Source organism: Branchiostoma belcheri, unplaced genomic scaffold (genome assembly GCF_001625305.1).
Source record: "Branchiostoma belcheri isolate BF01 breed outbred unplaced genomic scaffold, Haploidv18h27 scaffold31, whole genome shotgun sequence".
NCBI lineage: Eukaryota > Metazoa > Chordata > Leptocardii > Amphioxiformes > Branchiostomatidae > Branchiostoma > Branchiostoma belcheri.
In genome coordinates this window covers 688,507-715,006 of record NW_017803921.1, presented here as the reverse complement: position 1 = coordinate 715,006, position 26,500 = coordinate 688,507, and the positions used below count along the sequence as shown (strand labels likewise).

The following is a 26,500-nucleotide window of genomic DNA, read 5'->3' as shown; positions in this document are numbered from 1 at the left end:
AACAAAATTGGCAAGCTGCTACTAAAAGCGCTGTGTGCGATCTTCTTCCACGCGCCAGCCACATGGCGCTTCTTTCCATCTACACTTACATCAGCGCGAGACGCAACACAAGTCATTTCTACCATACACGCGCTACTTTAAACTCAACAATACAAAGGATCAATGAAATCCACATTGTCGCATGCCTCCAAGACATAGCGGCACGTTTTAATCAAGTGCAAAAATCCGAAAGCTATGAACAAGCAAACAATTTTATAACCACGTATCTCATCAATCTTGAACAGGTAGCTTAACGTCAATCATCGTTGAACTTGATATGTATGTATGTATATACTTACAACAGGTTACCCATTAAATCTCGTGGTTTACGATGTAAAGCCGCAGTCATGAGCTTGGCACTGTAACATGCCTTGTGGGTCCTCTTAAACAAGCAACAAGTGTCCATATGGCTAAAGCACACCTCGCCGTTTACGAGGCAACCGATAAGTAACTCACTTCCATAAAGCCTGCTGACATGTAAATATTTCATGCCCTAAACATGACACAAATTAATTACACGGCATTACATTTCTTAACGATCGCCACTGAAATCAAAATATCTGACTTTTCTGCGGAATCTTCAATCTTTATGACAACCACATTTCACCTCGGTTATACACAAATCCTCAACAATAAAATTAAGCCTCCGTGAATAAGTGTTTTACGACCGCTTTCGATAAAACAACAGATGCCGTACAGTATACTCCTGGCTGTTCCTTCCCTACAGCATTACAATTGCCAGCGAATATTTTCAGAAAGTCTAATTGTCAGCAATTTACAATTACCCAGGGCAACGTCGTTGAACTTGTCTTTGTAACATGCCTCTTGGGTCAGCGAATAACTGGCAGCTAGAACTCTTTGATATATCGCAACAAAATGTCACAGAATCAAGCATGCTTAAATCAAGGCATCGTGGCTATTTAACTTTGACATTCTTCCACCATTCCTTCGAGCTGACATGAAACTGGCAATAACAAAGACTCCAAGTTTCGCTGTTCCCAAACGTTGTGAACATGCGTACAAATTCATACACGTATTCACGCAAGTATCACAAGCCATGTTACACTTGACCCTAGTCTCTTCTCCCATGATGTTTCGAGTTAACAACAAAGCTAGCGGAACAAATAAGTAGTCACTTACCTTGGCATTGTGTATCATGCAAAATATCAACTTGTCCTTGATCGAGACTCGGAACAACCCGCAAATGGGGTCAACCCAGCTCCAACTTTAACACAGTCCATCAAATGTACAAGACAGACTGGGATTCCAACATGTTCCAAGTCTACCTCTACTGGACGGGGGCCAGCGGTACAACACTGAAGTCGCTTAGAACAAAAGACTACACTGTCGCGAATGTAACATTGACGTTGGTATTCTCACACGCCAAGGCACATAACTTCGAGATCCAAGTCAACATCAGAAGCTTGCCAATTACCAAGGTCCGCTTTCTCCGAAGAAACAAAAGATCCACAAGAGACGAGAAAAAAGCCCAAGCCTGCAGTGCGAAGCAGACCATACAAACTGGCAGTAAAAACGCGTGCTGCCTATACGGCTATAGTAAGCTATAAACGTGACCTTAAATGCTTTCTCGTAAAACGTGAGTTCACTAATCTTACTACCTCCGGAAATATCCATCCACCAACTTTTGTACGTACGTTACAAAGGCTCTGGCACAGATCCAACAACTTTTCAAGAATACAATCCTCCTCCGGCATATCTTTCGCTGGGAGGTTCACAATCAAATGTTTCCGCGTAGAAGTGAACTTGGAAGTATAACAACTTATTCAACTGTCTCGTGCTATGCAAATATCAAATGAGAATATTTTACGGCATCGGCGAATCAAAACGCACAAACACAAAATCTACATAAACAATGCCTACAAACACGTTACGCCATGCTACATACTACGAGACACAAACGAAGCGAAAAACCTTACCTCCTCCACGTACGCACAGCATGACTGTCCGCAAACTTTAACTGATTTGGCAGGTAAGACAACTATTCCGTACATCCTGACCTGGCTTGACCTACACGTGCATACTGCATACTCCAACCCACCCAAAACCTCCCACGTGTTTGCGACATTTTTATTGTCCGCGAATCCTTCAGTGTTCGAAAAACGACAAAAAATACTTGCTTCCACCATGAGTGAAATATTCACACGCTACGAAACGTGGTTGAAGCAACGTTATTAAAACGCGTTAAGAAGCAAATACTGCACTGTTCGATACTACATGAACACCCCCGTATATAGCAAATGGGCGAGATTGACCATAAACGACGCGATATGTCAACAGACGTGATCCTTGGCCAGTTGTCCTCACATAACCCCACAATAGAACAGTCCTGTCCAGCCTAACAACGTGATTGGTCAGCGTTGCTGTACTATGCGCCAATCACAGACGGGATACAGAAATGCTAATAACCTACCTTACCTACAGGTGGTAGCTACCTACAACTTACCGATCGCACGAAGATCAGGTGCTGCATACTCATCAGACGCCGATTTGTTTACTAATCCCATACAAAGGCTATTTTTAACATTCGAAAGTCCGAATCTTTCATTACCGAGCATTTTCTTCGCTTATCGGAAAACGGGAGCGCGAATTTCGAACGCTACACGTGCACGCGGCGCTATCGGTGCAACAGGCTAAACGGGAAATACTACTTGGCAAAGTATTCTGTGTACGTGTTACAATTACCTTATCTCTGATGACCCGAGCAATACAGAGCAGCCATTTAATACCAAACAAGTACTCACGGCCATTGAAAATACATCTTGAACATGACCGCTATCTACGGGCGACTGAGATTCCCCACTGCACCCACGTTAGGTAAACTTGACCCCTACTGACCCAACTACTTTCCTCCAAATTGCCGACAATCTAGCCTAAACGCTGACATAAAACACGCCGGTTGTCAGAAAAGGCAGCAACATTTTTCAGTTGCACAACAAACACACCAAACCTGGCAGGACCCCTCCATGTCTGGCGCAGTAACGCAGAAAAAATAAAAGATTTAACCTTGTCACACATGAAATACGACCCCTTCAGTTCTTCACACATAGATCACCAAGCAGTGAATCCGTCAGAAACCTACTTTTGTGTGGGAGCTTCCTGCCGGTCGAGCGACATTGTGCTCTATTATGGCAGACTGCTTGTCAGAAACATCCACTCAGCTACAGGGGAGATGGTTGGACTATGCAATTCATTTTCCACCAGAGAAATTACCACGTTCATCCAATATTTTATTCTACTCATGTACCAGCCAGGCTCAAGCAAGCAGAAACCTATTCAAGAGGCATTTAATGCTCCACTTTGAAATCTTTTGTTATGCAAGATTTGGATACGTGAGGTCATACCAAAGTTGAACTTGACCTATGACCTACACATAACAATGCAGCTAGGGGGATTTAAAAAGAGGGCCATGTGTTTGCCAGCATGGGGTAACTTCCAACTTCAACTCCGGCGATTTTCATCGCTTTTACAACTTCGACAACTACGCAATAGCGCGGGAATAATGGCGGTGCGAAATCAGGCGGACTTGTCCGAGAAGGGCTAGACAAGTTTATATCCTAATTAAGGTCACAAGTAGATCCCCTGACCTCTCGACCTTGATCAACACAGCAGAAAAGGGTGTGTGCACGTGAGGGGAACACGAATGGGAGGAGGGCCAAAACAAATGCGGCTCCCGCACGAGACGCGAACGTTTCGGCGGATTTTTTTCGAAAGATTCACTTGTGGCGGGTTCACGACAACATGGCTGACAAACAATTAGCCATGTGTCGCGTTCCATAATTCCGGGAAAATTACAAAAGCGGCGTGATCAACACTCCTGATGGGGCACCTCCCCTGAAAAACTGCCTTCCCCTGCAGCTACACCCCTCTGCCCTGACATTCTAGACGTCTGAAGTGTGCAAATGTCACAAAGATCCTGTTTACGTGCAGAAAAGCATCCAGATGGAAGCCAAGTGTATTAATTTTGGCATATTAACAGGATGGGGCCCAGACAGGTTGTGCATACAAATGAGCTGTTGAGTCATCAATACTTGCCGGTTGACTTTGAACATGCAGCCGGCAACATGGCTCAGCAAGAGAGGCCTGCCATTGTTTCTTCTTCCAGGTGAGACTAAACAAACAATTACCAGACAAAAAGACGTGATGGAATGAGCACCAAGTGAACTTTGGTACAAGTGCCATTCGAGCGACAAAAAAAACAGCCCCAGCCTTTTGTCTACTGCCTACAATTTTGGCAACCAACTTACCAAGCTAGCAAGTTGCAGCTGGCTATGAATGAGGCGGGATAAAAACAATAGCACGTGGTAAGACATGCCGTCGTGGGCAGTACAATAACCCCGACAAAACTGCGCCGCATCGAACTTCGTGCACGTGGACACCGGCGTGCTGTGGAAAACCGCGCCAAATTCAAACTTTACACGAGGAACAGCGAAAAATTCTTACTTCGAAAGCTCCCCTTCAATAAGCGAATGATGTGGAACCATTCCGCAGAGCACTACATGCCTACCCTAACCAGTATACTACATCGCGTACCAAATGCGTTACGTCTCCTACCAAAACAGGCACAAAAAGCCTTTCATCTCTGAGGAAAATTCTTGTGAACCGGTCCTTCAAGCTACACGCCAAGCTGCGAAAACTTTCCAATGTTAGCGAGAAATGCCGAAAGCGCTAGGCTATACTACACAAATGGGCACGCGCGTGAAACGTACCCAGAATCCAGCATTGCGTTCCTACACCTCCTTCCCTGTGCAGAAATGTACTACACTGGCAGACATGCAAATTAGCTCTAGCCACGCCTGTGCCCTGCTGACCCCATAACCTGGCTTCGGGTCATCCTGGACTCCGTAGTCAGGTGACCAACTACGCGCCACCTTCAAATCTCCGCACGTGGACAAATCGAACGGCCCGCTGACAAAAGTATGACGTCTTTTGTACCTTCTTTTATAATCATAAAGGTTCCTACAAAAATTTCACCGGGTGGGGGGCCTTTCAGACAAGGTTAAATCGACTGTTTACGTTGCGTCTGGTCTGTGTTCATTGCAACCTCAACTCACGTGCTCGCTAGTTGTCGCCACCTTCGCAAATTGAGCTCTTTCCGTTGTTTCTTTGTTCCAAAAGCAGCCAAGATTATCTTCTAAAGCCTGAAAGTGCAGCCGTCTATACAAGGAGACATTCCCTCTTGTTAAACGAATGTCTGGAAGTAAACACAAACCAGACATAACACACGTGTACAGACTTTGAGACCTAGCCTTGGGAGAAGTCGGGCCCTTTTTACGTCCTTGTCAAGTGCTAAAATCCTGCTTCTTCATTGAGAAAGCGGATGGGCAAATTCCACTTCGATTTACAGGAGAGGACATTACAATTAACTACTAAAATATGTATGCTATTTATCACTTCTATTAGCATTGGATACTTTTTTTGTCATAAATTGGGACAGAATTGCCCTTGTGTTAGAATTTTTACACTCATAAAATTCAAGTACATTTTTTCCTTTCCATCTGCAGTGAAAAAATTCTTTCTTTTCAAGTTTTTGTTTTCCATGGCTGTTAATCAACCAAATGTTCTCATTTTGGTTTTGTGCCTCGTTTCAAGTTCCAATTAAAATTCGCTGCGGTGCTTTATGCATGTATCCACCTAGCTATAGCCTACGACTTGCAATTAACTGTCTCAGTGTGTTATAATTAACAAACAACCTCATTGGCCGCTCAACATAACATGATCTTTTCCAACCAATCACAATGGGGAAAGCAATTTTGAACTCAATGGAGGAATGATGCATTATGTCATTGGCACCGTAATCACAATGTCGTGTCGTTCAAATCATAAACCATTAACAGACAGTCTTTGCTCGCTCACGCTCTGTAAACGCATGCCACACTTGGGTACATTTGATCTATTGTTTGCACACCTCTGCAATGTTGAGTACAAATCACTGGGGAGAACCTGCAAGTGGATTTAAGTGCCAGCATGTCTAATTCAAAACAGCATAAAGGAATATACAGTGCATTATTGTACCCTTGCTAATGAAAACCCCTAGCATGGCCTCCTGAAGACTTGTGCAAGATTCTTGAAGCTTAAACATGGCTGGTGAAATTATGCTCATTGATCTGAAAAGACGACGGGCACAATGCCTTGTCTGCTTCTGGCTAACAAAAGAAAAAAATGACCTTGACCGTCTGGTTTTCACAGCCAACCCAAATACATGGGAAAACAAAGTCTTTTCGTTAAGGGATGCCTCAAATTGAGTTAATAAAAGATGATAAATTACCAAATGTTTTGTCTTACAATCTAAGTTTTCTTCTTCTGAATGCGTGTTAGGTTTCTAAGTACTATGGTAATAGATTATGCTAACCAACAAAATAATAAAAGACATGAAAAAATTCTTCCAAGTCCCTCAGGCGGGGCATGTTGTTTTAATTCACAGACGCCTATCTAAAACACAAAGACAAATTAACGATACAACAATACACCATCCTACAATAGCGGCAGATGGTAATGCATGCATTAAGAGTCTCACGTTCTTAAGCGTTTTATTATTTCAAACATAACGATCAAAATAAGGTTAATGTAAGTATTCTAGTAACGTCTCGTAACACCAACAGCATGTTAAAAACTGAAAATCTAGTCCTTTCGGCCCAGTTAGGAATAAAATGCAAAAGGTCCGGCCAAACACCTGCTGACCTCCACATTATCTAAATGCTGTACAGGTGCACTAAGTAGTCAGCTGGGTTTCATCTGTCACTGTCAACTGTAGGCCCTCCCACTCCCCAACCTCACAGCCATCCATCTAGTTTTATAGTCTATCCATCAAGCCGTACTCCAACTCAAATCTCACTAAACATCACTGACGCAAGTTAACCGCAGTGTTCAAATCATTCACTTTGGAAAAGTGAACTTTTTTATATTACCCGATAAATTGCGGATTCATTTTTGGAATTCACTATGTATGTAACATGAAATTTCCTACCAATCCCACTGACCCCACGACAATAGAAATGGCCTGTACTTGCTCCTAGAAGTCAAGGTGGCCGACCTTTGGTCTCAACAAGTCTGTTGGTAACTGGCGGCATATTTTTGTGGGTCAGTTCACTTGAAATGGGAAACACAGATGGACATATGATCACACAATCAACCTGGTATTGCAATTTGGTGCACATTCCAACAAGGATATGGTAAATAGCGACAAATTATCGCCAGATTCTGTTTCAAACTCGAGTGTTTCTTTTTCTACTTTGATCGAGTGCTCGTAAATTGAGTTCTCGCTTGTTAACCTTTCATTGAACACCTCTGGAACTAAGAGGGCAACTGTGTACAGCCAGCCGCTTGACGATCAATGAAAATGTTATCTATCGCACGGCAGGAGTGATTAAAAGACCCAACAGCACAGAGCACGCTGTCCGGAGCACGGCCTGGACCGGACCACGTGGACATCAACACAAAGACGGCCGAGAATCACGTGGAGAACCCAACGTGGTCGGACAGACGAAAACAAACCGGCGGGCACGCACGCAACGAAGACTTTAACGAAACTTCCTTTACGCGCTCTCGTTAATGTGGTCGCTAAGAAGTTTAACAAGATTTTTATGGATTTTTGGAATAATTGTAGATTCTCCATGAATATTCTTTCAATAACAAAACTGATAAGAATATTTAAAAAGCTAGAATGCCTTTCCAACAATTTCAACAGCACAGACATGTGTCCTCTCAAAGCTGATCTCTCAGAATCATACAATCCAATCACAAAATTTCACATTTTTCATTAAGGTAGCATTTTAATTAGTCTATATTTCACAACTGATAGAATATAAAATGGCTGACATCTTCTCCACCTGACAAGCCACATACATGCTAACAATCTCAAACCTTGTCATGTGACTTAGCTTCGCATCCAAATAATAAAGTATCTCAATATTACTGCAAGAAACTTTGCCCTGCGGCTAAGTTGGGAAGATTATTATATTGTGTCCTAGGGTGGCCCTGTTCTATTGATCAAGTTCTGGCCCTGGGTATGTGCTGCCAACATGCAGATGAACTGACTGCCTCCGGCAATGTCTGGAGCCTACAAATTACCACTGCACACTGTGTTTGGGAAGAAAACCCAAGAAGGGCCCCACCAGACAGTTACAGAGTTACACTGGCAGACAGACATCCTGCATTCATTTTCCTCTCTTTCACCCTTAAAACCTTGACCTAGCCCACCCACCACCCATTGTGTACAGGCTCTGAATACTAATCAGGACCTTCTTCTATGTCTGTACAACATGGTGCCAAACAGACAATTAACCAATGTCCCCATCTGGTCCTCCAACGTACTCGAACAATCCGCCAAGACATGACCAAGCCCGCGCAGCTTGAAAACCCCGCTCCCTACACTTGTGTCCGCTCGCCAGCAACAGGCCTGAGGTTCGATATCATGTGTAAAACCCGTGTACACGTGAGGGTCAAGTCAAAACAAAAGCACGTGGGTGGCCACGCCCCCCCACAAACTCGACCAGTTGTCCGAACGAAACTCGCCGTCCCACGTGATCGGCGGCGTGCTGCGCGAACGTAGCGTGTTATTTTCGAACCTATCGCGGATAGTACGCGTTATCGAGACACTTCGAAATCTTAAAACTAAGGAATATCCTAGAAAGGACGCAAGTGACATGCTCATTTTCTTCCCACACTCAATACTCAAAGAATGCGAACCTTGGCCTCACCACAGGCTGTGCATACTAATGAGCCCATAGCTCAATATCCTTTATTTCCCAAGTTCATGTAACGTCAGAACAATTAGATTTATGTCCATACATCTTCCTCAATAAGAAACGGTGAAGAATGCACGCTAATCTTATCAGACTCGCTTTGCTTCGTAAAAGACGGCAGGCATTCGAAACAGCTATGCATAGTGATATACTATGGAAGGGAGGGGAAGACTTGATCATGTGCAGGTCTAGTCACAACATACGCACGTGGCTAGCACGCTGCAAGCCGTCCAACCAGCTGGGCACGCCAAATCTACCGTTCTTCACGTGGACGGCGGCGTGAAAGGTACTCAGCACGCGGAAGTAGACAGTCGAACCTGCACCGCGCGCGCAACACATCTCGCAAAGGCGCCCTTTTTTCCGATAGACGTCGTCTTTTTCGCCAAACCAAAATATTCCTCGTGTTTAGGAGATTCTGACCAGTTTGAAAAGACGCACGCATAGTCTGTAAACGTTCGTACGCGGCAGCCTGAGGTCGTTAAAGCAGTACCTTTTAGAAATTCCAATCAAAGTCTGACTGAAACTTGGCGCACAGCCGAAGTGATTTTTCAGTCCACGTGTAAAAAGATCCATTGGTCAACTCACAGCGTAAGTCTGGTCAGAACAAAACGCACGTGCTAGCCTCCCACAAGTTCAGTTAAGTTCAGAGGTTGTTGGCTTGTTCATGTGCGCCACATGTGAAAGACCTATTCCACACTACTTTATCCCCTGCTTGCTTTTGAGAACAGGAAAGGGGCATTTCTGGGTTTCTGCCATGATGCAATCATCATATGTTTTAAGCTTTATACTTCCAGAGAGCCACTGTTTAATTTTGATAACAAGTGTACAGGTCAAACAACGTTGACGTTTTAGTCTACCTTTGTACTACTGTAGTTTGACTTGACACAAGTATTCACCAATAGCATGGCAATAATAGCAGCATCAAAGATGTCAGCTTTGCAGTTGCCCTCAAATGAGGCCCCTTGGATTTTACAAACCAAAGTGGCTTCATGGCAGAATTCCAAGATGTAGAAAATGCTACTTAAAGCAATTTGCTTTTTCCTGTGATCAGTATACATGTGTATTATCATTATTAATAACCGCAAAACTTGAGTGCGCTTCCTTCCAAATGAAGCTATTTTTAAGGATTTTGTTGTTGACAGTGAAGGTTCTAATACAGAACACTGTTCATCATGATCTATACCCTGGGACCCAGGAGACATATTCCTACCATTTGAAAAATGGCGGTTCACTAAGATTAACATCATATCTTCCGTATTGGATAGAAAAGAGGCACAAACCGTAGCCGTTCTCATAAAAATGACAATGTCTCATGCATGCAAATCATTCCAGTTACATGTTATGAATACAAAAGCAGGCCTGTTTTTCTCGCTATTCTATTCACAACACAATATGGCTGAACCCCATTGTCTGTCGCTAAGTCAAGTTCAAAAGCGCTTCGTTGTGACTTGTCTGTTGTACACAAATCACCACAGCATACAAAGCCCCCTGGCATCAGTAAAATATGTGAAATTTCAAGGGACCATCTTTGTGGTGTCTCGACCTTTTATATTGAAGAATGATGGCATGTTTTCAATTATTCCCAAACTTGCAGGAGCTCAAAGACATGACCTTGTTTCACTGCAGGGGGGGTCTTAGATGCACTTTGCATACTGAGTTACAGCGTTCATTCGTCAGAGTCACTTTGTTCCCAAGTTTCTCAGATGAATGGGAGGGGATCAGCATTTCATGAGTTCAGAGATTAACTTAAATATGTTCGCTGAACAAGTTTCTTTCCTTTTTTAAGTTTTGGCTCCCAGCAATCCAGAGTCTGTGCATAGCCTCAACTTCTTTCTGTCAAAAAATTGATAACGTAAGAGTAACGGTTGTATTAGTTAAATTCCAGGCATCAAAAGATTCATACACGGGTGTTATTTTTGCCTTTTTGGGTCATAAGAATGAAATGCTCCACACTGCGTCCAAGTCGCAACGAATTGCAGCGCCTTATAAGTTATTCCAATTCCCCGCGAATTTCGTCTGAGCAACACAAAATTGTCGTGCATTTGACAACTTCACTTTTACAGCGAAAGAGCTACATTCATTTTAATATTCACAGTTGCTAACTAACTGTGTTTGGTGCATAGCAGAATACTGGAAGTGAAGAAAGATTTGTTACAAGCATTAGCCTCTAGGAATGACTGAGTGAGGGGTTAAAATCAGTGTCCACCAGAGCAACGTCACGAACACGTGAGCGTTTAAAAGGATAGGGCGCCACATTCAAAAACACCACGAGCGCACGGCTATAAGCGTTACAGTTTTACTACTCCCACTCGATCTGATAGCTGATCTTTGGATAGCTTCAGAAGTAAACTGGCATCTGGGACGTTTTCAACTTAGCCTACACACATCACAAATGTTGGTGAAGACAATATCCATAGCGAGAGACATTCCAGACTGGAGCAAGACAGTACGCCAAGCTCGAATACAGCTCAAAGAACGGCCGTCAAAACATGACCTCACCCAGTACCCGACCTTTGGAAAGACAACCTTTCATGCACACAGAGTCATGAGAGGGAGGGGTTGGTTTCAAGAGCGTAAAAAAAGCAAGCAGTAACTTACGGCGTGAATCTAGGAAAAACTGACCGGGGCTGGCATCAGGGAGTGGTGAACATGACTCTGGTGGCTCAGACATGCAAATCAGGGCACAGGTTATCACTCAGACCAGACCAGCGACCCTGACCTGGTGACCTGACTGGTCTGGGTCACTGGGAGTCATGACAAAGTTTACCTGGCCAGTTTTCAAACAGGGTAGGACAACACGCGCAAGGGCTAACCTGATATATGTATATGTGGTGCTTTTCTAACAAAACTGCAAACGAAGCTTGTACGCAAGGTACAGTGTTGCGGTTTGTAAGTGTGACATAAAATGTTGAGGTCTAGATTGCTCAGTTAACAGAAGAAATCAATTACGTTTTAAGAAGACTCACAGTAAGAACATGGTAGTCAACAATTAACATTTTCTTGTCAACATGGACAGTACACTTTCCCTTTAAACAATTCAGGAATCTGAAAAGCAAGTTCAACATGTACACATATAGAGTGAGATAGCACTTTTTTTTCCATTCTGCAACCATCAACAGCAGTAACTGGTTCCATCTCCTACAATGCCCGAAGCAAAAGCGGAAAATGCTTTACGATCAAACCCAGTGCTGTGACATCTTTTATGCATCTTTCTTGAGGCAAAGACTGCACTGACAGTAAAAACCGTAGGATGGAAACTTCCTCGTTCTTTTACATCGAGTATCTTGCTTTATGCTTCATGTTTTAGGAAGCATGCCATTTTTTCTTCAAAGTCACACTACACGACCGTCGACTTCTTAGTTCTTTAAAATGTCGGTGTAAGATTCTAATTAGATAGCAAATTTGAGGTAATACTACAGTAACTACTATCGATACATCATAAAAATATTTGATGCATCCGCACAAAAGCTACACACAATAGAGAAGAGCCAAGCTTTTGTCACGAAGAAGTACTGGCCTGCCATAACACAACAACTTCAAATACAACATCAGAAACGCACAATGGAATCCCGGACAAAAACCTGTAGTTCAACTACACAATCTGGACAAAGAAAAATGACGACCTTTCTTATAGAAAGAAGGCGGGGTCTCCCAGGCCAAGAACCTCTAGCTTTGCCTTGCCCCCAGCCTAAGGCCTAACACACAGGCAACCTGGCGCTCAGACATGCAAATTATGTCCTGCTTGAATGGTGCGCCAATGACCTTGCAACCTACTGCCCCCTTTCCTGAAGGTCATCACCGTCCCCACGGTCACGTGACCGTCGGGCGATCAATGGTGGGAAGGGCGCGCAAGCACAAACCCGCACGTGGACGGACCTGGACTGGACGGCGAAGAAGAAAAGTCGCCGTATTTTGCTGCATTCCGTCTGTTGCCAACAATGTTAGGGGTCAAGTAAACAGTCTGGAGTTGGGGTGGAAACATTTCACAGTCGATAAGGAAGGAAAAAACATCAACTAGCGCCTTAACCTGCAAGAAAATAAAACATAACACCACAGACATAAGGCAAGTGGCAGAGCTTCTTTGTCATGGTGTTTAAGTAAAGATATCTGTTGTTTTGATCTTGGGCCCTTGCGTTTGTGCTAGACGTGTCATTGAACTTGCCCTGAACTAATTGAAAGCCTGTCTGGAAAGTGAACAATAGTGTAAGTCTGAATGGAAGATTTGCCCAAGTGCAAACAATCAAAGTCATGTTGCTGACAAAAAAACTCCTTCGTAGCTTACTTATTTATATCTTTACAGGTCATAGAATTCTGTTACTTGGAAAATAAGTACAGTGTAACAGATATATGGATAAGTTTAGCATTTTACATATTTGCAAGTTCTGACTGAATTTAGAAGCAATTTCTCTTGAAAACTGAGTGACAACCAAGGCACATGAAACAATCTTGGCAGTTCTGTATCATAACTTTGTTGAGGTCAGGGGTTAGATGGATGGGGAGGAGCTGACTTTTGATCTGCCACAACTCTCTGTGGACTCAAGTGTTGAAAAAAATATAGTATCAGTCCAGGTTCAGACTTCCCTGTTGAAAAACACTGCATATGTATTCCAAGAGGAGAGTGTAAACCTTTCCAAACAGGCCTCTTGTTGCATTTTAGATTCAAACGATATGCCGTATCTACCTAAGCCCTGTATTGGTCAATCAGCACAACTACTCTTTGGGGTAACATACAAGCTTTACAGGCACGCATTGGCCGTTACAACAGCTATCAACTTCAATCAGCTAGCTTTCCATGTCGCAATGTTTAACTTGGTAAATCAATATGCTGGTTATCATTTGCAAGTAAGGGGGGCATTTGTCTACCAAAAGAAAGGGCTCTTTTCAACCTATACACCAAGTGAAATAACTGAAATTGAATTCATCAATGAATCATGTAAATGTTTTTATGATGATCAAATTTGCCAAAAATATTCTGTGTGTATGTGTTAACAGGAACTTTAGCACTCAGGCAAAAATAGACAAGCTGTAATTTGCGCTTACTTTTATTTCTTCTTTTGGGATCACGATAAATTCTTGGCTTTGTGACCTAAATCCTGGCTTTAGAGCTTCAGCTATACCAAGATTAGAAAAAATCTCCTAACCTGGATGTCTAAAATTTGAAACGTTTACACTTCATGGTGTTAAATTAAAACACTTCCTTTGTAGCCTGGACCTTAAATTGCAACAACTCCCTTACTGTAACAGAATGCTTGAACTGAAGCAAAGCCAGCCATGTTTGAAAAAGAAACCATTGCTTTTCTGGGTCAGGTAACTCATGCAATCTAAACGGGCTACTTACACCAAGCAGTCTCATTTTTCGTCAGGCTCACAAATTATATAAATACATAGAAGCTGATCTATTGCATACATCTAAGTACATCTCCCACATTGAGATAACATGCTAAAAAGGCATTTCAAAGTGGTCGTTAGCACTTGTCCTTTAGCTCAAGTGTCCTAGATCCTTTTGGAATGCCAAGCTTTCATTTTAATGACATCTACTAAGCTTCAGAAGCTTGACAGTGTTACAGAGCCAATCTTTGAATTGCAATGTTCCTTTCAACGTGACTGTATCAATTGCAAACCACGGGTGAGGGGAAAAATGTGCAGAGAGAAGGACCCTCCCATTTTTGCAGCCATGTTGGCCAACACCCGGCAGCCATCTTCCTAAAGAGGTCGGCACACAATCAAGACCACTAAATTAACATTCTTGCAGCCGCAGCCTGGTCACCATTGCTGGTCAAACAAGAGGACACTTTTCCTTCTATAGCTTAGCAGTCAAAGATGCAAAGGAAGAAATGCAGAAGTTGTCTTTACCTAGGATATTCCAGCATTCTGGTGACGTGGGAGTGTTATGTGACGTATGATGAGGTCCTGTGGATTCATGTACATGCGGCTTGGTCCAATCTACCCTCCCTGCCACGTGGTCATGCCTGCTCTCAGCCGATGACCCTTCAGATACCCCACTGGTCACAGGGTCATGAATATTCATGTGACCACGCCCTGAAGGGTCAACAGGTATCCCAGCAACCATTGTGGTGGTCAGGACCATTAGAAGTGACCAGGGGAGGTTTACCATGGGAATAAATTTTAGTAAGAAAACTTGACAGCCATTTTGGAAAAAACAAAACAAAATTTTTGGTGTTGTTGATAACATACCTGATGCAACTCCATTAAGATGAGGCTTTAATTTTCATGTATTTTGCCACATGACCTTGAAATTTTCCTATGTGCAAATATGACATACTGAGTGAAAACTTATTCCACTGCATTTTACAACCTTTAATATGAACAAGCAAATACTATGTACCTTCTTTGCTAGAACTGAATTTCTCTTGCAAACAAACATTACAATTTGGAACAAGTCCAGTAATTATAATATTCCTGGCTTTTGATGCACAGTGATATGGCATAACTTCATTCTTGTAGTTGTACATTGTTTTCGTAGGCAAGCAATTTCATGACTATTGTTTGAATAAAATTGCATTTTCACATGTGAGGGTTACGTATTATGACCTTTGCCTGATTCACTTCTGTGTTTTGCGTTCAAACTTAGCTGACTTATCATCAACTTGATGCGAGGCCTAGTACTAGTAGTAGAGTAATTCGAACTTGTCAAAGCTCCAAAAATGTCTGGCTGAACTCATTTTGTTTGACTCTTGTCACCTCCAGAAGTGTGCCTTATGTCCAAAAGCCTTTTATAAAATCAGACTGTAATTATGTTTAAGCCAGAAGCAAATGGAACATTTTGCAAAATGAACAATCACGTGAGCAGAGTTAAATGACATCAGTGTGCCACTTTTTATCAGGACGCTACCCACACATGTAGACTGATACTTAATCAACCTTTTCTCGCAAAGCTAACAATAATCATTACAAAGTGCTCTGCTGATATTACATTTCGCTGATTAGTCCTTCGAATGTGCGTTATTGGGAAGCAATTGTTGCTCTCCTGATTGCAACATGTCCGAACAAGGCTCCACAATAAGATTAAAGTCGCATAAAAAACCAAAGACAATAAACCATTCCACAAATACCCCGCCAAAGCGTCCCAGGAAATTAGAGATAATATCAAAAGCTGCGATGATTTTGGCATTTGGGCGTCTGTGCTGCCATTGTGAAATTTTTAAATCCCAGTCGCTACCAGCGGTAGTTCCCTTATCAGCGCCAACATTTGTCGGGCACGCTAGACACAACGTCGCAGCAATGACATCGCCAAATGGAACTCTTCTGCCACAGTGACATCATCAAATAAGTCCTGTCTTAAAAATTTGCACTTTCAGGCACCATTCTGTGATGAGCTACTTTTTTTGTGAACGGGCACAACGACAACACGCTGCCAGTAATGCCAATCAGGTCCCAAAACTTGTCCCTTGAACTTAAACCTGGACTTTTGGTTTGTAAAGGAACTGTACCATCCCGCTTTGCGTCTTTCAAGAGCGACTGTGACTGACGTAGACCTGTTCGTACAATTTTTAACCTTTCCAAAACTTCTATTCGAACAAATCGACGATTTCTTGTGAAGCGCCCAACAGCTACATTTACCTTTGGGGGACACAGTCTGTCTTGCTAACCGATTTTGCATGCCTGACAAAGTAGACCATCGTTTATGAATGATGACAGCCTAACAATTTTATCTACGATTGCAGAGTGCCACAAGATCGCCGAGGAGCCAGCGCCCATGCGAGATAACGCTACAATTTCTGGCTGCTCCGTTGAATCCATCCCTCACTGACAGATTATTGGTATAATTCGATACTTCAGTAGACGACTGCACAATAAAGTATTCTGGGGTCAAGAAAAAAGTCTACCTCTCTACGATAAACTAATTTGGCCTCTTAGATCCTTCCAGATTGTCTACAGTATAAGTCTATTCCCCTCATTTTTTCCAAGTAATGTAAGATAATTGAGGCATTTACCATGACCCAGTAAAACTTGAATATTAGTTTCTTTTCAGTGTTGAAAATGTGTGTAAATTATGCTTCTTACACAACACATATCCTAGTATGATCAAGAAAACATTTAAAAAATATCATCAGGACAAAAAATTAAAATCTTGTAGTGTTTTCCACTTGGCATAGTCCTTAACCTGTATTATAAAAAAAAGCATATATTAGTCACTGGTATGAAGTATCAGTTTGTTTTCACAGAAAAAGATAGAGATGTTACAAGTCGGTACATGTACACAGAAGTTCTAACACTTGCGTAATTTGAATATACAGCCAAACAGCTGCTGCTGGTGACCTTTGCCCTGTGATGCAATGAGGTCGTGGGATGACCTCACACTGGTATGGCTGAAATGTGCGGGCAGAAAGAAATGAGTTCAGTGTACACATCTACGTCTTTTAGAAAGCGCTAAAGCACTGGAGAAGCTCATACAAATCAGGGTGTACATTTTTTTTTCTTGGTTCCCAGATATTTTTATAGAAAAAGGACAGTTTTTGCCAAGAAGTCAACAGGAACAGGACCTCAAAGCTACATGTAGTCTCCTTGCCTAAGTCATTACTTTCTTCACATCCAGGGCTGGAAATCCCACCTGCATATGCAGATTAGTGCAAGTAAAATTGGAGCTGTGCAGGTATTTTTCATGTCTACCTGCAGTGATCATGATTGTACATGTATGTGGATTTTTATTTTCTGCATTGACTGTTAGTGTTACCACCTATGGAGAATAGAAGAAATAATGGCAATGGTATACTGAAGAAATAATTTCGAGCCCTGATATCTTGCAGCGGTTGACCACTTGCGTCATGGCAATATCTTCATCTAGTATGGATGGCCGGCTCTCTCATATCATAATTGGAATAAAACGGCCACCACAGATCAATAGTCCCATGCTCTAACATCATGGTTGATAAGAGAAGGCCTAGGAAAATGGAGCTTTGATTTGGTCAGGCTAAAAGTAACCTGTTTAATGAGCAGTTACATGATGTAAGGCGGTGAGAGGGTGGGGGTTGTGGGTGGCACACACATGGCATAATATATATGATTATGATGTGGTACTTGGTAAGAATATGTCCTGAAATCAAACTCCTTTCTGCCTAGTCTTGCTGTAAGTGTAATGTGACCCTGTTCAGGCATATTAAAGTTAGGTGGGTACAAATGAAGGATACTACATGTAGTAACCATACTAGTAATACAATAAAAGCCCAAGTCATTTTTCCATTATACTATTATCTGTTACCAAGGACATTGTGTATAATGTCCTTGCTGTTACTTAGTATTTTTGCTTGAGACTTAGACTTTTTTTAGAGCTCTACAAAAATCTACAAGTACAACTTTGTATTATTTCTCCGAGTAACCATGATAAATTGATATAGTCCTCTTCTCCATTGTCTGTCTTCTAAACAACCCTAGGTTAGCTTTCTTTCCACTAGTTTCTTCCAACCAGTTTTGGTATTTTTGTATCATTAAAATTAAAACAATCCTGCATACAATCTTAAATAGGGATCATAATCAGAGACAAGAAACTGCAGTGTTCTCCACTAAAAAAATACCACCAGTCATACTTAGTTATTAGGACATTAAATGATGTAAACTCTATCTTTCTCATATTTTGTCTGACCCTTACCTCTTCCCTCATGACCTCAATGAAAAGCTGGCTGCAGGCCGATTTAAATAAAGGTTCAAGCAAACAAAGTTAAACATCTGTTGGTTAACCATGTTGGCACTTCTCCATACACTCTCCAGAACTACTTTCCCTCAAAGCTGATCCAAAAATAAGACAGATTTTCTTGTCTGGATTACTAATTACAAGTATTAGCAAGATCAAAGTCGAGTCGTTCTTTCTGGACGTTCCAATGTCAGGAATTTCAACCCAGTCCATGTGAATTCCCCAAGGCACACTTAGAGACTCCTTGGCAGGAAACATGGGGAGAAGTGCCAAGGTTTTCATTATGGACCATGCCCAGGTGCTGGGTTTAATCTGTCGCCCTTCGCGGGCAGCAAGGCTAGACAACGAACGGCCGCACGTCCTGTGTAGTCCGACACGCACACGTGCTGTCTGGAGTAGGGCAACCTGTCCTGTACCACGTCTTGTCCCGACAGTACTTCCGAGGAGCAGATTAGAAGCTCTGGCTTCTACTACAGCACAGACATAACATCATAGCGACAGTCTACCTGCTGTCTGTCACCTGTCTGTTACCAACGTTACCAATTTTACAGCTATATCGCGTATCAGGACACCATCTATGCCCCCCTCCCCCATACCACCTTGCCCTAAGACATGTAAGTTAGAAATAATGATGTCAGTGCCAAGTGCACAAATTTTATCAATCAAATTCATAAGAAAAAAGTTGGCTTGGCTCTAAATCACTGTTTTTCGTAGGCTAGCGCCACAGAAGAATCTGTTCTTCGTAAATCAAAGGCATAAATGCTTTGATCGTATCTTTGTATCCAGCCTATCTGTCTATAACTAATGGAAGAGAACCATTCAACTATGTATCCACACTATGGTGGCTTTTTCATTGCTTGCTCAGTGTCTGAGGTGCCATTGTTTGGTGCAGAGACTTCCCCCCACCCTACCGACAGTAAATATTTTCACAGGCCGACATTTCACTAGTTCCGCCTACGTCGGCGCTGATACAAACAAGCCAGATTTTAATTTCACCCTGTCTGACACTGTTGTCTGCGACAAGCTCAATTATGGGGCTCCAGTAGGGTTGTTCTCTTGCTCCTAGGTACTGCCATATGCGAGAAATCCTACTCGGGACTGTGGTTTAGTCCCAAGTTCAAGTATCCCGCCAAATGCACTCTCTTTCCACATCATTGTGCTTTGTTGTGATTGGTCACGGCAGTCCAGCGTTTGGACACTCCAGGCCTTCATTTTCGATTCAGCATGCATACTCAGTCAAGGTCATTACCAGCTGACATTACAGCACAGAAAAAAATCAATATACGAAAACATATGAAGCCTGGAGCTTTCACATGGTCTACTTTGGGAATAAAGTCTTACGCAGTCACCATGGAGCGCAGGCGAAAACATGCGCTACTTACACAGGATACAGCTTCATGGGGATTTCGGAATTTTTGCACGACAGAAACAAGGTCTGCATGTAAAGTATACAAGGAGACAAACTTAGATATAACACAGACAATTCGCGAAAACTTCTACCCAAGATTCTCCGGGAACGGGTAGCAACGGTTACCATGGCGCGAACTTCAAACTTCGAAAGCGCACCACGTGCAACTTAGAAGTGCCAGAACACGATAAAACTTACCTAGTGCGAGACATGCCACTTGATAGTTGAGTTGGCGGCAAACAATCACAGCTCAGAATCTTCCTTCCACCAACTGTTTCCTTTTCACAGGTTCTTTCCCTATATTTTAACAATGCGACTACACAGAATACAGCGGCCAGGTTACAGACGATCCGCTAGTTTCCCCGTGAAATTTTGCGACACAAAACCAAAACACACAGAAAAGGTTTTTGCAGCAAGTTCAGCCAGAGAGAATTTGGAGTTGTGCCCAGGGATTATGCATGCAAGCCCGTACTTGGATATGACCCCACTATTTTCAAATTCACAATTTTCATTCAAGACAGTAACTGTCTTTCCGGACCTGCAACACGTGTGCAACTTTCCACGTGTTCGCGGGTCTACAGTCCACGATTGCGCAAACCGTAGTTGCGATGTCTCGGTAAGTTTCGGAGTGGAAACAATAGCACAAGAAGCCCCGCCTCCCACATTGACAACTGATCATCAGTTGCTATTATCAGCTTGGCCTCTCACAACGTTGCTCTTTAAACTATGACCTCTACATTTATTGTTGTGTAAAATATTACGATCGTGAATGATATTGTAAAACACACCAGCCATGATCACTCTAGCAAATATACCAAGCTGTCTGCAGTGTAGTAAAACTGTCCAAATACAGGAAAGTCTGTTGCTGTGTTTGGAAAAACATGACCAATATGGGCAGGCAGTTTACGTCTGGCTGCCGGCATAAGCGCAATAGTGCCACCTGGCAAAGTGCCAATAAGATAAACCTTCTGAATGTAAATTATTCAACTGTGCATATGTGCATGTTTGCAAGTTCACTCCTTCCCGGGTAGCTTTGTTATGTCTATGGAAACGCGAAGGAAAGTCCAGACGATCACCAATACACGTTAACGAAGCTTTCCGAGAAGAATCCGATCGGAGACCTCACTGGCATGGTCTCTGGCCCTCTAACGGAGAGCGTGAAAACTGCAGGAACGTGTGCATGTATATATATACAGTACGTGAAACCATGAACCCGCACAGAATGCTTAAGTAGATAATAGCCTGGATCTGTTCCTTAATGCCCACTTTGAGAGTGATTTGTATCGCAGTGAAAACTCAATGAAGGGTAGACCTCATTTTTCTTCAGGTTACGGCAAAGCCTTCGCTGACAGTTACAGTTTTAAGTGTTGGGAAATCGTGCGAAATATTACAAGCCACGTAAAGGCTTCAGATAAAGAACAAACCATTGCTACACAGTAAACGCTCCATGACCCCAGAGAAAAGGGAGGGCTTGTAATTCTAGCTTATAGCTTTGACCTCGTTTAAATGGGCACTCGGTCAAGTTCAAAGGAGACAAAAGGTATTGAACAAGAGGTAGCACGTTCAGGAATGGTGCTTACGTAGAATCAGCTGATCGAGGCGCTAGAATTGAACTACCCTCGTGGACAGGATAGAAGTTGGTTTCGACATATCCACGTTTAATAGCATATCTACACTGTATTAACTGACGTGACATGCCGATACATTTTGGCTCCAGGCAACCTGAATGAGTCTTACCGCTTTCAGATCTGTGAACACGTCAACGGATCTAGTACTACCTGAACCTGAACTCGAGTAACCCTTTGGCGCCACGTAACGTTTAGGGAGAACCCGGAAGTAATGTTTACCAACCATTGTGTGAGCAGTAGCAGCTATATAACCAAAGTCAATCCCTAACATTTTGTCCTGACATATAGCAGAAAACGTAAAAGTACTAAAACAAAGAGCTAACCTTATTTCATCTTGAATTTTCAACAAACGGTCTACTAGTACTTGAACAAGGAACACTCACATTTTGCTATCCTAGTTTTTCCAACAAATTTTGGACTACAAAACCAAGCCTATCTCTTTCAATCCACTCATAACCAGACAAGTTTACACCCCAACCATGCATTTGAACTACAGTGGAATGTAAAATCCCAACCTGTAAGAAATTATAGTTGCACAATGTATGTGTGGGCACCATGTAGTGATACGGGGCCTGATAAGACACACTACCCCCTACATACCTGTCCTGACTTAAAGACGCAGACATCTTGCGGTCTTGCTTACTTCCTGTTTTGTCCTGTTTCCTTAGGAATGTGGTCTACTAGGGACGCTGGAGAACCTGGGTCCTCAGACAGACTAACCTTGTCACTGCCCTGCAAACCACCCACAATGGCAAACAAGATGATACGAACTAGGCAGCTCTCTATCTGATCAAGACACATTTTTAAGACAGGTTTTGTCTAGTGAATGGTCCTTGATGGGATAAGCTAGTACCATAATTGGCAACTTCCAGAAACTTCTGAGAAAGATCTCTATAATAAGCTAATGTTTTCACTTCATTGTTGAACTTTTCAAATAGCTGACTTCCTTGTTATTCACAAGAGTTCCTGTGTATCCTCCCAAACATTTTGAGAAGAAAGAGAATGTGACAATGGCATTGTTTGAAATAAACTTCTTCATTTCACGCAAGATGGTTAAAATACACTGACCAGACAATCGTAGGACAGAAAACACGAAAAAGAATTTCACCGCAACAAAATTCATTTCTGTTATGGCCACAAAATGCAGTTTTGAGATGCTGTCTGCCTTCTTTATAACTTGTCATGATTGCTGACATCTTGTTATTTGACTGGTGGAGAACAAAACCTAAGCGCTGCTTTCAGAAGTAATGATTCTCCAAGCTGGAACCAACCTGATTCCAAAGCGACACCATAAAAATATGGCAGAAACCGTGAAGGCCACACCACTCCCACAAAGTCTACAATAAGGTTTTAATAGAAATCAGATCACAGAAAGAGCTTCGGTGCAGGTTTTGGACGTCAGTGTCAACAGTTATCCTTGACTTTCACCTCTTGGCGTTATAGGCAGCCCCTCAAGTTTCAACTTCCATCGATCTTGCAGGGCTGGATACCAGCACACAAATAAAGTCTCAGTTTCAACCAGTGCCCTAGCCAGCGTCTGTCTTTCAGTCATTTGATGGCATTTTCTTGCTTAGGACAGACATCTTTGACATAGTAAATTTGGCATGTAGAGATATAGAAATATGTCATTAAACTTCAAGCTTAGTCTACCAGCAAAATTTGCCCCTCAAAATGTAGTTAATAGATTTTCAGATTGACAATATTTTAAGATTTTCACCCCCTAAGATTGTCTCACCTGTACCGCTTGACATGACGTTATGTCAAACAAAAGTGAGATGATGGCGTAACACCAGTTTCGGCGAAACACCAGTACCAGCTTTGCAGGCACACAGTATGGCGGCAGCTTGCTATATCACACCGAACGACTTGTTACACCTAACCTTTGCACATCTAACTGCAGGCATTGTTTACAGCTATCTACTGATGATGTCCCTACTGTGCTTGGTGGCAGCAAGTTCCACTCTACAACAGTTTAGACAAATATGCATCTCAATTCATTTTTACCTGTTTTTTAAATGACATTTTAATACACTTGGTCACAGGGCAAGCTAGAACCGACATTTGGGGAGACAATTTTACTATCCTGGTGACCTAGAATACTTGCACATGCAAATATCACACCAGAAAATGCATTTAAATTAGGTATTGTTTAGGTTGTTAGACCCCTAGCAACATTCGGCATCAAACATAAGATGCCAAACCTTTGAAGCAATGGGCAATGGTGCAAAGACATTGACTAGATGCAGTATATTCCTCACACTTTTTACACAAACATGAAACAACACCTATCAAAGGGGGAGGGGGGCATACACAAGCAAAGAGCATTTGCTATCCTCTCACTGTTTCTCCTTGTACTGTAGTCTGTTCAAAATCGAACTGTAGGGCACCTTATATTTTGTTTTCCGATGGATAATTCCTTACAACAAGTCATCAGTTTGTGGTGTTTCCAAAAACAACTTATGTACCAGTAATGTATCTTTATATACACAGACCAGTCATGGTAGTTTCCTGAGGGACAACAGCCCAGGTGTTGTGAACCTTCTCATTTCCTGTCTCGTCCGCAGAGGTGTCATTTTCACCTGACTACACCTGTGTATACAGAAACCTGCACAAACAGGTGTTTAAGGACAGTTTTTTTACAGCGGTTTCTCGCGGTGACATAATAGTATATTCTAAACAAGACCAAAGTCAATGACTTCGTCTCATGTTTCCTTTCTCTAAACAGATAACCAAGGTCAGGTAAAGTTAAAACCTTTGTCATTTGCTTGCTGATGAAAAGGATAGGCTCAAGTATCTGAAAGGGTTAAACCTATTTAACGACAGATAACGCTCTAAATCCCATGTTTCGTTACAAGGTGGGCTGGGGAGGGTGAGATAACCGCGTGTTTTTCCCTTGCGTCCTTGCTCGGGTGTCAAGGGTCAAAGAGCGCCTATTATTCCGGTATGCAACAACCGGACACAAACATCTAAGTTGCTTTTGTCCAAGCCTGTTGGGATGTAACTTAAAACCAGAACGTCAGTTATCAAAGAGGTCTCAAGGACTGGACACTGTTACCTGTGCATACCAGTCCCCACCTGAAGCTGCCCTTTCAACCTACCACGTCTTGGCTAAATTTCCTGTCTTCCACGTCTTAACATTTCTCAAGTTTTCTTATACCAAGAATATTATGATTCAAAAGTTGTGTAACAACATGCCTAGTGCTCAATAGTGTATTGTATTTCTGCAATTTGGAGACAGTAAAAAGATGAATTGGATAGACCTGGTAAAGTAATCCCACTTATTTTTGGAGAAACGTCAGTTATCGAAGTGCGCATATCAAAACGGCTTTGAACCACACCTTCCCAAACCCTTTTCTAACACGTATCTTAGAAATAAGATACGCCAGAAATAATTTCCAGAAATGTCCAGACAGGTTTCCTGGATAAAGATTGGCCGGTGTGGGTACAAGTCTCACACCAAACCGGATCTTCTGTTTAGCACAAGTCACTTTCACAGTTTTAGGGTTATTTTTAGAAATATCAGAAAGTTTGAAATGAAATGGACACAAAAACTAGATTTTACCATGAGCCAAGCAGTTTGCAAGAACCCACATTATAAAGTCCTTGTCGAGATTTAGTCCACAAAAGAGATGACTTAGCCTGGATGCCAGACCCAAAGCACACTGGACACAAAATATCTCTTGCACACTGAGATATTTTGTGTCCAGTGTGCTTTGGGTCTGGCATCCAGGCTAGAGATGACTCTGCAAAGCACATTTGCAAGGCATGCAGAATTTTCACTACTTACCGCCTAGATAAAAAAAACTTTCCCAATGCCAAATCAGTTTATCTGAGTAAAAAAAATTATCCGTGATTCTATCTACGTAGTACATCTTAGGATACGAGCTGGGAACATGCCAAAGAAAAACCCCTGAACAATCTACAGGTTTTGACCAAATGCCAGGGACTTTGGCCAAGCTATATAGAGTGACTCCCTTACATGGTTGGATTTTAAAAACACATGCCATTCGCTTGGCAGTACATATAATGTAGTCTTTCATAGACAACTCAGGAAAAGACCGGTTTCCTGATCGCATTGTTTCATATAAAGTTCCAATCTCCTGACTCATAATACCTGACAAACAAGTTCTGATCTCTGATACAGCTTTCTTCTTTTTTTTCAGCATCATCGGCATCATCTGCTTTTCCTCTGGCTGCAAGGACTCAACCTTCATGAAACAGCTGCTGTTTTCTTTTTTTTACTAGTTCCTTGAAAAAGTTGATAGCTTTGTTGTTCAGCAGCAACATCCATATAGGCTTGTTTGGTGGCTTATCTCAATTTATCTGATGTTGGAGCAAAATGAAGTCATGTCTAGTCTATGGTACCGAAATAAGCTGATGTTACTGTCGTTGCACAGGTGTTTTTGAGACAGAAGTTGAGGCTTGGGTTTGGCGAAACCTTGGCAACTTCCGTGGCTGATCAAGTATGACCTTGTCCGCTATCAGGGCATTCACCTCCCAACCCGAAAACAAGGACAATCTCCGTGACAGGTGCTGGGCGGCCAGAAAACCAATCCCTGCAAGTCTCAGCCCTTCAGGGAGCAACAAGTAGGAATTCCTTAAACTTTTAACAACAGATTAGGCTACAAAGACCTACCAAAGAAGCTGTGAAAGTCTGTGAGAAGGCAAACGCCCCCCTCCCCACCTGACCTACTTTTTATCCCAGCAAGAAAGCGGGCGGCCATTTCTGAAAGCTGTCAAACAACAAAAGGCTGGCCACGCCACTTGTGTATAGATTTATGGTCTCCGAAACAACACTTCACGGCTTCCCTTGTCCTGAGAAAACCTTGACTTTTGTTTTTGTGCACACCCAGATAGAAACCCAAGTGCAAAATCACAGGTCAGCTTGGAGCTATAGGATAGTGGGTAGGGCAGTCCACGGCAAATCAAGAAAATTAGCATGGAAAGAGTCTCTGCAAGTAGGTCATATTTGCTTCATGCAAAGAGGCTTTCATCCTGTCTGTTTTTTCTGTTT

The 26,500-nt window shown here is 42.4% G+C and overlaps 1 protein-coding gene across 13 annotated transcripts in view; it reads right to left on the bottom strand.

Annotated features, from left to right (window-relative positions):
• The window catches only part of LOC109474522 (insulin-like growth factor 2 mRNA-binding protein 3), a 63,071-nt gene that overhangs the window by 32,080 nt on the left and 4,491 nt on the right, over positions 1 to 26,500 (bottom strand). For 2 of the 13 annotated variants that reach the window (XM_019774829.1, XM_019774830.1), the window contains exon 1: positions 20,057 to 20,085. The exons of 7 other annotated variants lie outside the window; for them this stretch is intronic. In XM_019774829.1, the coding sequence (XP_019630388.1) occupies positions 20,057 to 20,070 (14 nt within the window). In that variant the 5' untranslated portion in view covers positions 20,071 to 20,085. Of the gene's footprint in view, positions 1 to 3,139; positions 3,190 to 14,654; positions 14,800 to 20,056; positions 20,086 to 26,500 lie in introns of those variants that run through there. 4 more of the 13 variants (XM_019774827.1, XM_019774828.1, XM_019774825.1 and 1 more) reach the window with 2 other exon arrangements.